This window comes from Danio aesculapii, chromosome 10 (genome assembly GCF_903798145.1).
Source record: "Danio aesculapii chromosome 10, fDanAes4.1, whole genome shotgun sequence".
Taxonomy (NCBI): domain Eukaryota; kingdom Metazoa; phylum Chordata; class Actinopteri; order Cypriniformes; family Danionidae; genus Danio; species Danio aesculapii.
In genome coordinates, this window is record NC_079444.1 from 12,432,364 (window position 1) to 12,446,013 (window position 13,650).

Consider the following 13,650-nt stretch of genomic DNA (forward strand, 5'->3'; position numbering starts at 1 on the left):
GCATTGAGGATTCATGGGTTGCGGTTTGAGGCTGAAAGGGCATCTGTGGTGAAAAAATCAGGGACTAAGCTGAAGGAAAGTGAGTAAATTAGTTTTGTTTTCTTATATGTATGGATTACTTTGGTTGTTACCAAGATCAGGTGAAAATTTCAAGTCAACAGCACCTTTATGAATAGGTTTTCTGAAAAAAAAGTAAATTTTTTACCCAATGTCTTAGAACTACTGTATCTCACTTGAGCTTTTCATGATGGATTTAAATGAGCATGCAGCCTAAGCAATATACAGTGAAATGATACATCTCATGTATGAAATAAAATCACTGCAGGTCAGATTTAGGCAGTAGACTCACCTTGCACTCTCCGTTGATGCAGATGTCGAGCGAGTCACCTTGGCAGCGCGTGCCATCAATGACAGCAGGCGAGCGCTCAGTGTAGAAGTTATAGCCTTCAGCCAGACAGTTCAAAGCACACGGTTTCACTCCACCTGAGAAACACGTCAAGTTTATGGTCAAACAGCTGATGTCACTCACTCTCTTTAACACCAGAGGGACCCTTTATCAGGTTATTGATGGGTCCTGAGGTCTCTGAAAACCGATTCACACCCCAGAAATATCTGAGAGGCAGACGCGATTTATATCATACAATAAACGCAAAATCTATATGGAATAACGGAGTCAATCTCTCGCCTCAGCAGCATTGCATTGATAAGTAATTCACAGACTGCTTTTCTTGCAGCCGGGCCTCTCAGACGGGGCCCAAGGTTTTCTTTTATGCCTTTGTTGATATTAACAATCCAGTCAAAGCACTCGAGCACAAGAGAGGCATTACTCATGGTGGAATCTGAACATTTCGCCTGACATCATTACTGCACCGACACGGGGAGAGATTAACAGAGCTGCCAACAAAATCATGGAGATCCACAAAGGTTATCACAAACTTTACAAGTGAAGTTCACCTCCAAAATGAGTTTTAAGAGCCAAACAATTGGTAATGATAATGCTTATTATGGGGCAGTGAGATAAGGGGATTATGGAGCCGGCTGTGAACTTCCTGTCAGAATGTTTTGGAAATGCCTCTCCATCTTTTGCAGTTTTTTCTTTGTTTATTGGGTTCAGGCCATTTTGTTGTAAACAAGAAATACACCCTTCCCCTGGGCTTTCCGGCTACACTTTTTTTAAAGCAGTTTGAGTGTCAGAGAATGACTGAAGAGAAAGAATCAAGGGGTCAATGGTTGGGGTGGTGGTGGAGGGGGTGAGAGTTTTGTTTTTGGTTTTAATTAATTTAATGGAATTATATGCTGATACATTATTAAAATTTAAGGGGATAATTGAGACAAAAATGAAAATATGATGTTATTTACCCATGGGTCATCCAAGATGTAGGTGAAAATACAGAAAGATTTTTAGCTAAAACTGTGATCGTTGATGATTCAGGAAATTCATGTCAACAACAACCTGTACCTTGAGTAAAAACTGAATTAATTCTCGTGGCTTCTGACAATACATTGAGGTTTTATGATGTGAATTGATGTCTGTGAAGAAACTGAAACTAATCCACAGCATCAGCAAACAGTCCTGAGCACGTTTACAACAGTCATAGGTGAACTAACTATTCTTTAAGAGGCTTTTTCAATTTAACAATGGGTCAGTTCACCTATTACTTAAAACCAGAGAAATGTGTCTCTATAAGAAAAAAAGTATTTGAGGAATTAATACTCTGCATTAAGTCCATCGATTTCCGAATAATGAATCAGAAAAGACTTTCAAATTCTCAGAATTAAACAGCCCTTCAAACTCAAAAAGAACCGAACCGTACCCGAAACCATGACCCAGTTGTAAGTGCAACAAATAATAACTTGACTTCTAGTTAATCATTTGGAAAAGTGACAGGAGGTAGATTTTTCAGATGAATCATCTGTTGAACTGCATCCCAATCATCACAAATACCGCAGAAAACCTTTTGGAACCCACATGGATCCAAGATTCTGACAGAAATCAGTTAAGTTTGATGAAGGAAGAATCATAATTTAGTGTTACATTCAGTATGGGGGCGTGAGAGAGATCTGCCTAGTGGATGGCGAAGTATCAAGAGGTAGGTAGACATTTGTCAGAGATATCAAGACATTTGTGCTGCCCATTACATTACAAACCACAGGAGAGGGCAAAATATTCAGCAGGATAGCGCTGCTCCTCAAACTTCAGCCTCCACATCAAAGTTCCTGAAAGCAAAGAAGGTCAACTTGTTCCAGGATTGGCCAGCCCACTCACCAGGCATGAACATTATTGAGCATGTCTGGGGTAAGATGAAGAAGGAGGCTATAAAGAAGAATCCAAAGTATCTTGATGAACTCTAGGAGTCCTACAAGAACACTTTCTTTGCCATTGCAGATGACTTTATTTTTCAAGTTATTTGAGTCATTGCAGAGATGTATGGATGCAGTCATCCAAGCTCATGGGAGTCATACACAATATTAATTCTTTTTCCACTGCACGATGACTTTATAATATATACTGTACATTATTTCTGTTCAGTGATAGGACTTTTTTCTAAGCAAAGTCAGACCTTACTTGTCCTAATTAAATAATTAAAAATGAAGACATGATCATATTTTATTTTAGTAAAATAAGCATATTCTAGAGGCCTTTGCCTTTCATATAAGCCACTTCTGATACCAAATGATTAACTAGAGTTCAAGTTATTATTTGTTGTTCCTAAAACTTGGATAGATGACAAGACTTTTGTCAGGTAGTGTACAACATAATATGCAACAGGAAGCTTCGGTGTTCTGCACAATTTGCTATGGATGTGGATTAAATGTAATTATGTTGTAAATAATGTTCAGTTTCTTGCACAAACTGATCATTTCACTTCGATGTATTGTTAGAAGACATGCAAATTAATTTAGCTTTGTCAGTATTTTGACTCTCAAAGTGTCGTCAGCCATTGACTTCCCATTTATAAATCACAAAGGACCACAGTTTCAGCTAAAACGAAGCAAAAAGTTGCAGCTTTTCCAATATGTTTCACCTGTTTTGTCATTATTTACATTACGTTATGCCAAACCTGTATTATTTTCATTTTTCTAAGGAATGTAAAACACGTTTTCTTGTCTGTGTCCATATGAAATTAGACCCCATTGACTTTCTCTTTCATGTTCCTGAGAAAAAAGTGATGAACGTTTCGAACAACGTGATGACAGAATAATAATTTTTGTGTGAACTACCCTATTAAACTGACAGGCTTAACTGTCACACTTTAAAAGATGTTTATGTACATAGTCAAACACACACACACACACACACACACGCACACACGCACACAAACTAGCGATACATGGTGTTCAAGATGGAATTTGAGGAATTTTCAGACCATCAAAGAGACTTTCCCAGTGTTGGTGTTAGCAGAGTACACAAAGCAAGCCAGTATGTACAGTGTGAGTGGAGCAGACCTTGGGAAGGCTGTGGGAGAAAGCGGCTCCCTCTGTAGCTCATGAACCCACCTCCAGTGTACGGCTTCCAGTTGTAGTACTTCCCACGGAAAGGCAAGCTGTCAAAATCGGCACACTGCTTCTCCCTAAAGTCACGTGATCCTTCTGGACAAGCCTGCAATCAGACAACAAATCAAATCAAATTGAGGCCTTGCTAAAACATTCACATGGTAATGTCATTATATTAAGAAATCAACAGTATTGCAGATTCACAACAATCACTTCTGATTAAAAAAGTTCAATTTATGAACTACCACAAAATTATGACTGGCTGTTTTGAGGTGGTCAGTAAGCAAACATTATAGCCAAATGGATTATGCTGGGTTCACACTAAACCAACTGTGTCACTCACAGGATGTTTTTTTTAACCTTACCCAAATTTTCCATATTATTAATTAATATAAATTTTCCCTGTATTACCTCAGGTGCGCCTGTATTTTGTTTCAAATGGAGGATGCTCATGAATGCGTGCCCTATACTGACACTGAGGAGAAGAAACTGTTAAATAAAGTCGTTATTTTTGTTTTATGTGCACATAAAAGTATTGGACTTCAAACAAGTCAGAAACCTTGCTGTAAATGGAGGATCAGAGAGCTCTTAGATTTCATCTAAAATATCTTAGCTTGTATTCTGATGTAGTAAAAATATATGCTCTGGATGCATTTAATATGTCTATGATTTCATATTTTTTATTTTTATGTTGGAGCTGTAATGAGTAGTTTTTGAAAAGTGTTTTATGTTTTATTCATACTTATTCTATATTTCTACAACTGTAATCAAACATTTGTCATTTGCCCACATATGAATGAGAATATTTCTGAGACAATACTCTTTTTAAATGAAAAAATAACTGTACAAATAACTAACTGATCAATTGTACAGAATTGGTATGATGTCATGTTATATACATCGTTATCATGAAATAAAATGACTTCGTGATATGAGATTTTTGTCATATCGCCTAGCCCTATTCTGAAAACGAATTAAAGTGTCTGGGGTATAGAATGACATAAGGGGAGTATTTAAAATTTGAATTTTCATTATTAGGTGAACTAACCCTTTAAAGAGACTTACAGTAGATAGGCACTAAAACTTTACTTCATTCAACTACTCCTTCAACTCCTTCAAACATCTCATTCATCTAAGTTTTGATGGACAATATTTGCCATCTTTGTCCATAGGTTTGCAGCTTGCATTATACTGTACTATGCTCACTGAGCTTACAAGAGCCTGAATATGGTTTGAACTGTGAGTAAATGTGGCTGGTAGTCAGAGGAGTGTAATGAATATTAACTGATGTTCAAAGGTTGGGGGTCAGTGAATTTAAAAATAAAATAATAATGCTTTTATTAAGGGAGAATGCATTACATTGTGTTTACTTTTTTATATTATATTTATAATAACATCTATTGTTATTATTCAATTGATGATTGATTATAGGTGACGCAGTGGCGCAGTAGGTACTGCTGTCACCTCGCAGCAAGAAGGTCGCTGGTTCGAGCCTCGGCTGGGTCAGTTGGCGTATCTGTGTGGAGTTAGCATGTTCTCCCTGCGTTCGTGTGGGCTTCCTCCGGGTGCTCCGGTTTCCCCCACAGTCCAAAGACATACAGCTGAATTGAGAAGGCTAAATTGTCCGTAGTGTATGAGTGTGAGTGATTGTGTGTGGATGTTTCCCAGGGATGGGTTGCGGCTGGAAGGGTATCCGCTGCGTAAAACATGTGCTGGATGAGTTGGCGATTCATTCCGCTGTGGTGACCCCAGATTAATAAAGGGACTAAGCTGAAAAGAAAATGAATGAATAAATAATTGATTATAGATAATAATCAATTATTATCAGTGAGAGCATTTTTTTGCATAGAATAAAAAAGGTCCCACATTTTCAGACATGTTAATATACATTTTTAGACAACAGAATTCAAATTGTTTAACTTCAGAAGGGTTAAGAAATCAGTATTTGACTATATGACTATATTTTTATTTATAATTTGAATGAAACCTTTATAGAATAAAATATTAACATTTTACTCAAATTCATAACTAATAAATTCCAGTCGATTCAACTCGATTGAATGGGTGTTATCAGTGGTTATTAGCTGATAGATATAGACCAGTAGGGGTCTTCTGTGCCTACTGATTCAGGTTCAGAAGGCTGTTATCATCCATCCACATGGTTAATCAGCTATAGATCACATACGGCTGCAGCCGGAAGTTAACAAGAATTATTCAAATTATTAATTAAATTTCCCATTAATTGTATTCTATTAACGTCTACCCTTACCCCAACCCTAAACCCAACCATCACAGTAATGTAAAAATCTGGATCTGGAGTCTTCTCTATTAGTATAGCTGATTAACCATGTGGATGGATGATAACAGCCTTCTGAGCCTACCAGTAGGCACAGAAGGCCCCTACTGGCCCATATCTATCAGCTGATAACCACTGATAACGCCCATTCAATCAAGTGATAACATTCGAATCAGATGATAAATCTAGTAAAATTTGAGAATTGTTTATTTTATCCTCATATATATATATATATATATATATATATATATATATATATATATATATATATATATATATATATATATATATATATTTGTGTGTGTATGTTTGTGTGTGTGTATGCGTGTGCATGTGTGTTATTACTTCATCTAATGATCTTCATCAAGGCTAATGTGATAGCTAATAAAAAAATTCATATTGAATATCTCATTTGTGGGTACAAAAAAGTTACTTTATTAATGGCAAATTTGTCTCTTTGCACAACAAATCTCCTGTTAAAAAATGACACAAAAATGATGCGTATTGTGTATTGAACTCATAATATTATTTAAACATTGTTGCTTTAAATCCAATTAAACTTTAATATGCGGCTGGACTTGGCCTCTTTCCACCAGAGCATTGTTATCAACCCGAGTCACCATGTAAACTGGCGGATCACAGAGTCAGCAGTGAGCGAGGGGTTGCGGATTAGCTCATTGTTTTGAGAAGGCGAACAAATGATAGCAGACCTTTGCTTGGTACTGAACAATGGCCGTGGCTGGAAGCAGAGCTGCAGGGGGGTCGTATCCTCAATGACTTAATAATTTCAAAGCCACAGCCATAATAAATCCAGACGCTGGAATGCCCCACATAAACACACCAGAGAGGGGTCTTCAACCCCTTCAAAAGCTTCGTTTGGATTTCACCAGGTCAAAGAATTAATTACATTAAATCTATGATTGGGCCATTGTTTTATAAGAGCTAAATCCGTGCGGGGCTGCTGTCAAAAGTGGTCAGAATTTAATCGGATGTCACCAACAGTCCCCTTCTTACACATTTTCATTTTCAGTGCATGGGGGTGCTGCTTAATTTTCAAAGTACACACTGGTTATTTGTGCTTAACTGTTATTTTCAGAGGTTTGTGCTTGTAAGGGGTCCTAACAAACTCTTTTTTTCATATTAAAGACCCCATAAATTCATGTGGTGATGATGGATTTATTTTAGGATGCTTCATGTTTTTTCAGTTGTATGACTACTGATATCAACAATGATCTCTATTGTATTACTAGTACTGCTCCTAAGGTATATGTACTCTTTTGTTTTTTTACGACTATTTAATTGAGTTTTTTCAGGGCAACAGTATCTCCAGCAAAAGGACCCTCCAAATCAAAACCTACTGGTCAGCCCACGATTCGGCAAACTTCTGAAAAACAAGTCGCTTATACACCAACATCCAGCATGCTATAGACCTGCAGAGAAGTGCCTTCATTTATATTCAAAGAAAAGAACGATATCCAAAGATGCCTTCTCAAGTTGTAAAGAAATCGTTGTTTTTGATACTAATGAAGATCAGAAGATTTGACGATTTTATGATTTTAATTATTTAGCCTGACAAGTTTAAGATAAAAAGGCAAAAATATTATAAATGTTTCTTAAAATAAAAAATATTGTGTTCAATGGGGAAAAAGTTGTTTTTTTTACCCAGACATTTAACAAGGACTTATTTTAGAGCAGTAAACACAATACCGTGTTACCGTTAAATCATGATATTTTTATCTAAGGTTATTATACCGTCAGAATTTTATACCGGCCCATGCCTAATTACATTAGCCTTTCTTTAGATGAAGTAATGACACATGTTGCTGTTTAGTTTATGTTGTTCACAGTAATGTAGATTGTTGTTTATATCTAAGAATCATATAAATAGGAACTGATATTCATTTTGCAATAAAGTAGGCCTTGAAGGGATAAATTCTGTCAAAATGTTCTCACCCTTTGCTTTTTCTAAACCTGTTTGACTTTCTTTTTACCACTGAACACAAAGAAAGAAAAATCGTAGAAACTGGAAACCATTGATTTCCATAGTATTTGTTTTTTTTTTTCTATTGTGGATGTCAATGGTTACCGGTTTTAAACATTCTTCAAAATATCTTCTTTTGTGTTCAGTAGAAAAGAGAAATTCAGTAAATTTTGGAACCACTTGAGTGTGTAAACAGTGAGTAAATAAAAGTTTTTGAACTTTCACTTTAACAATTGCCTTTAAAAACTATACTACCTAAACTACAATACTTGTTCATGAGTGATTAATGCAGTTCAAATGATTCATTCAAACAGTTCTTTCAAAAGCAAAGCAAATGTGTGTTTCATTTATGAATGAATTACTGAACCATTGCCTCACCTGAATCTTTCAAAATATATATTAATGCAGTCTGCTGAAATTCATATCACAACCTTTCTGCTGTGAGCTTGTTTCCAACTATTTTTAGCAAGAGAAAAGGAAGAAATATTGACAAATGCACAGGCCTGTAGCCAGGGGGGTTGGGGTTGTTCAAAGGCCAGAATTTGTCTTATACATGAGCTTTTTTGTCCTATTTTGATTGCTATGCCATCATAACCCATCAAAAAAAGGCTTTAAGACCAAGTGGAATCATCTGTTGGCTGTCACTTCGGTGTGAATTCAGCTAATCAGTTAATAATAGAGAATATACTTTACAAGTAACTTTTATTTTAAATTTTGGACCTCATTCTTGAACCAAAAAATAACCAATACAAAGGTGTGAAGCACCAAAAGCGGCCCATATTAAAAATAATTTAAATACTAATTTGGCTAATGTTGTTATCCGTGAATTTTCAAATGTACTTTTTTACAAGAGAGGCTAGAAAAATCGTGAAGCTCTTCATTATTATTATGTTTTAAATGTTTTATTATTCAAATGGCCAAATTTTGACTGAGGAAAGTTGAATGTGCTGACCAGTTTGTTATTTGCCGAGTTAATGAAAATAGGATAGTTTTAATTAAAAACTAACAAATTCCGTTTTTTCCTAATGATGTAATATGATGTAATAAATTAGCATTTTAAAAATAAGTATTTATTCATATTTCTTCATTATAAATCTTTAGGAAATACTTTCGCTTCATCAAAAAGTGTGGTTATGATGACCACATGATATTTGTTAAAATATATCATCATTTTTGGCAGTGTAACTACATTCTAGGTATCATTATCGAATCAGAACCCATTCAGCCATTTTCCAACATCTACATTTGATATGATGTACAAAGTCTTAAAGGGATAGTTCCCCCCAAAATAAAAATGTACTCATTAGTTAATCACCCTCAAATGTTTTTAAAATTAGTATAATTTTGCTGCTGAACCCAAAAGTAGATATCTCAAAGTGAGCTAGAAAACTGTAACCATTGATTTCATAGAAAAAAAAATACTATGGAATTCAATGCTTACATGTTTCCAGCCTTCTTCAAAATAGCTTCTGTGTTTAACAGACGAAAGATATTCAAACAGGTTTGTGACACATAAGGGTGAATAAATGATTTCTGGGGCAACTGTCTCTTTAAATGCTGAATCAGGTTTCAATCAGTCTGCACCATGTTCAGACGGCAGCGTTCACACATTTACTGAACCACTAACACGCCAACTGCACCAAAATATGTTTAAACTAAACTAAACTAAACTAAACTAAACTAAACTAAACTAAACTAAACTAAACTAAACTAAACTAAACTAAACTAAACTAAACTAAACTAAACTAAACTGTCAAGCGTGAGCGAACCCTGAATGTCCCCCAAAAGGTTACTGAGCATAAAATGATTCCGACTACAGACAAAGGAAAAACTCACATCTGTGTTGCACGATCTGTAGCGCTTCCTCTCCCCGAGACAGTACTTCCCTCCGCCTGTCGGCCTGAAAGAGTTAGAATAAAAAAGACTTATGAGGTACCATCATGACAGACAAGAAATCTATGTTAAAAAATGCATCAACAGACTGTTCAAATCAACATGGGACAGCATCTGTGCTGCATTTGCTTTAGCAGAGGAGGGCAAATAGTCCCAATAACTTCAATCTTAACATGCCCTTCACTCACATGCAAACATGCATACACTTGTACAGCTATCTTTATGGGGACATCCCATTGATATTATGATTTTTATACTCTACAGACAGTATCTGGCTACACCTATTAACAATCCTCTCAAGAAATAATAAAAAAATGTTTTTTTTTTACATTTTTAAATACTTAATTCTGATTGATTTATGAGCCATTTTCATCATCAGTACCAAAACATGTTCCCAAAAGGTCAAATTTTACTGCTATATTCTTCTACTGACATTTGGTCACCATAACGTAAGGTATACAAGGTACGTACATACACACATGCACAAAAAAATGAGTGTCCAAAAGGTCAGATAAGGTCATCAGATCACCAAATAGGTTAATTTAGTTCAATTTAAGAATACCCCAACCCCCCAAAAAATTAAATATGTATTTTTATGTCATTTAAATGTGCCATTCATAGCTTGAATTGCCATAGAGTGAAAATGCTGCTGGTTTCAGATCATTGATTGTTTGATAGAACAATTCGCTTCATTTGCTCAACCAATGACATGAGTTTGGGATGTATAAGCTGCTTAGCTAGACATGAGTTTATTTAAAAATCTGTTAAAGACAAACTGTGTCTGTAGTAGTTTTCACTGAGAAACTTACTCACAGAATCACCTGTCAAGAAAAGTCCAGACCTGAAAAGACTTGGCAAATAGAAATGTCAGGATGTGCTTTCAACTAACTTAAGACATGTTACATTTGTTTAAAAAACAAAACCAAATATTTGATTACACTTGCTGATCAAATTACAGGTTCTACATTAAGAAATAGATTATTCTGACTTTAACGTTATTTATTTCATTAGTCATTTATTAACTATGACTATTTTATTAGTCATTTAATTTGACTAACTATGACTATTTTATTAGTCATTTATTTTATAATTTAAATTAAATTATTAATTTGACAATTAATGAACTGTATACAGCAGATGGGAATTCTAAGACTCTAAGACAGGGAGAAAGCCATTTGTCATGAAAATACAAAGATGATTTTATGACATAAATGTAATTATCATAAACATGGAAATAAAAAAAAAATCACAGTCAACTACAGGTTATGTGTGCATGCAAGAAAACATCTAAATGTACATTTCTGCTTTTTTGTTTACATATCCATTGCTGAATATTACATTTTACTAATTTTAATATTAATAATTTTAACAAAAAAAGTGTGAGCTATTTTTAGCACAGTTTTTTTAAATTGAGGAAACACACATGTTATGCAGGGGTGCTCAAACTTTTTCGTATAAAAGGCCAAAAACCAAATATTATGAGAGCTGTGGACCGAAGGTAAATATACCAAAGTATATTACATTAAAGTTGTCATGGGTAATTTCCTAATTTATTTCATAAGATTTGAAATAAATAGAAAACATTACCTTAAACCGTATTAATTAGTGCAGTATAACATTTAAAATGATAACTTATTGCAATAAAAACAAAAACAATCACATTAAAAACACAGTGGAGTTCACTAGTCAAGCACAATCTGCCTAAATTTGTCCTCTATCCGTCAGGTGAGAGTTTGTACATTTAAACTAAATCTGATTGAATTTCTAAGTTAATTTAATTAGCTAATTTAATTTCAGTTCGCTTTTAACAAATTTTAACAATAAAAAAACAAACAAAACGTTAATTAAATTACACTCAGATGGAACGGCGGGTCAAATCAAGGAGCCAACTTTGGCCCACGGGCCCTAGTTGATGTTATGTTTCTAAGAAATTAGCTGTGAATCATTTATGGATAAAAACATTACCTAAAATCAATTTTCTGACGCGTTTGCCAGTCATGTTGACAGAAGAGTCTGTTTTACTAATTTTACAAAAACATATTGTTTTGTTGCAAATATGAATATATACAATTAAGAATAGACACTTTACAGTTTTCAAATATCTGTTTGTCTTATCGATAAAAAAATGAGAGTATTTTAGGTGCTGAATGTGCTAAAATACGTATCCGCATCTGCTGACCCCAGGGGGTTAAATGTAAAATTATTTACATATGAGAAAATGCTAATTTTGTCGCATGACTTATAAAAACAGATCTGTATATTGTGCATCAATAGAGGTCAGATTTACCAGTATATATATTTTCAGCATGTACGGTTTCTGTGCTCAATGCATTAGGGCCTCTAGAAGTGCCAGCTTCTAATAAACGTATAATATATTTAAAGAATGTTCATGTGAATTTTACACACTTTTACGTACATAAATGCAACATGTAAAATTGATCACCAGTTTTGATAAATATTGCTTTACTGAATTAGCTAAAAACCTTTTACTGCTTTAATTAGATCAGATTGGGGTTTTACATTTGGTCATGGTGGCTGATCAAATGAATGTTGCAACTGAGGGTCATAGCCATAGTCAGAAGGATATGTAATATTCAAAACAGTTTAAAGTAGTCCTTTTCAATTCAATTCAATCTATTTAAAGGGTTAGTTCACTTAAAAATAAAAATGATGTCTTTTTTATGTCTTTTCAATCCCGACTCCTCCTTCTACACAAATTAAGATATTTTAGATGAATATTCAGTAAACAGTAATGGTCCTGAGGCGTCCACAGTCCAGAAAAGAAACCAAAAACATTCTCAAAACACTCCATGTGACTTCAATGATTCAACTGCAATCATACAAAGCTACTACAGTAGCTCCAGTTTACCTATAATAGATGTGCACCCAAATCTAATGTGAAAAACATAGGCATAGTCGTTTTTACAGTTTTTTTGGAGCACAAAAGTGTTCTTAGAGCTTTGTATGATTACAGTTGAACCACTGAAGTCACAAGAGATGTCTTGGCATTGTTTTGGTTCCTTTTCTGGACATTAAACATCTCGAGAAAATTGCTGTAAACAGTGTGGAGGGTGAGAGAGCTCCTGGATTTCATCTAAAACATCTTCATTTGTGTTCCGACGATAAACGAAGGTCTTAGGGAAATGGAATGACATGAGGGTGAGTAATTAATAACAGAATTTTTATCTTCTATCTATTTTATACCTAAAGCTCTGGATCTTCCATTTCACAGTCCAGAATCAAAACAATTCAGCCAAAATCCCCAATACAGCAGACTAAAACAAATGTGCAATTTATTTCAGCCCTAAATGGAGTTCCATTGTTCGAGACCACAATGCCCCTCAGGCCGGTGATTTCCAATTCTATAAACAATAATCCCCATAATTAATAACCGGGCCCCTTAATAAGCCCCTTGAGGATCCACGCGTTCTATCAAGGTTGACTTCAGTTCCATAAATGGACATTCAGAAAACTCCTCAACCCACAAGCAAATATGAAAAGCACTTTCCATTTGTGTTTGTTTGACAGAGAGCTCAAGACATTTGCACTATCTCCATTGTTCAGGTTGTTATGACCAAGCGGGGCAGTATGTACTTTTTCTTTCGCCTTATTAACCCTTTGATGTATGCATTCAGGTCTCTCTCTGTGAACTGCTAAGCTGTTTGTCCATTTCTCCGCAGGTTATTTAGACCCAGGAGGGCAGCTAAACGAGATTTGCCAAGGCTTAGGTGATTCTGGCCCTCTTCCTCTGTCGTTTGGCACAGAGAGCGGCTGGTTGTGCTGTTTTCTCAGGGCTCGCTCTTAATGAATGCTTTCCAGGGCAGCTTGGCTTGAAGTGCTTGGGTTTCCTTTCTCTTGAGTAGCCAGGTTTTAAGGGCCGATCATCTTACACAGGTGTTACATATTACACCGGCCACACTCCCGCCACTGTCTGCAGCGAGGGTGCGAGGATAGATGTTTCCGCAGCCGCCGGGAATGAAACCTA

At 35.3% G+C, this 13,650-nt stretch overlaps 1 protein-coding gene across 1 annotated transcript in view; it reads right to left on the minus strand.

Annotated features, from left to right (window-relative positions):
- The window catches only part of adamts6 (ADAM metallopeptidase with thrombospondin type 1 motif, 6), a 204,563-nt gene that overhangs the window by 56,682 nt on the left and 134,231 nt on the right, over positions 1-13,650 (minus strand). The window contains exons 14-16 of the mRNA XM_056466366.1: positions 9,609-9,672; positions 3,499-3,601; positions 350-483 (exon numbers count right to left, since the gene is read on the minus strand). Coding sequence (XP_056322341.1) covers positions 350-483; positions 3,499-3,601; positions 9,609-9,672 — 301 coding nt within the window. The remainder of the gene's footprint in view (positions 1-349; positions 484-3,498; positions 3,602-9,608; positions 9,673-13,650) is intronic.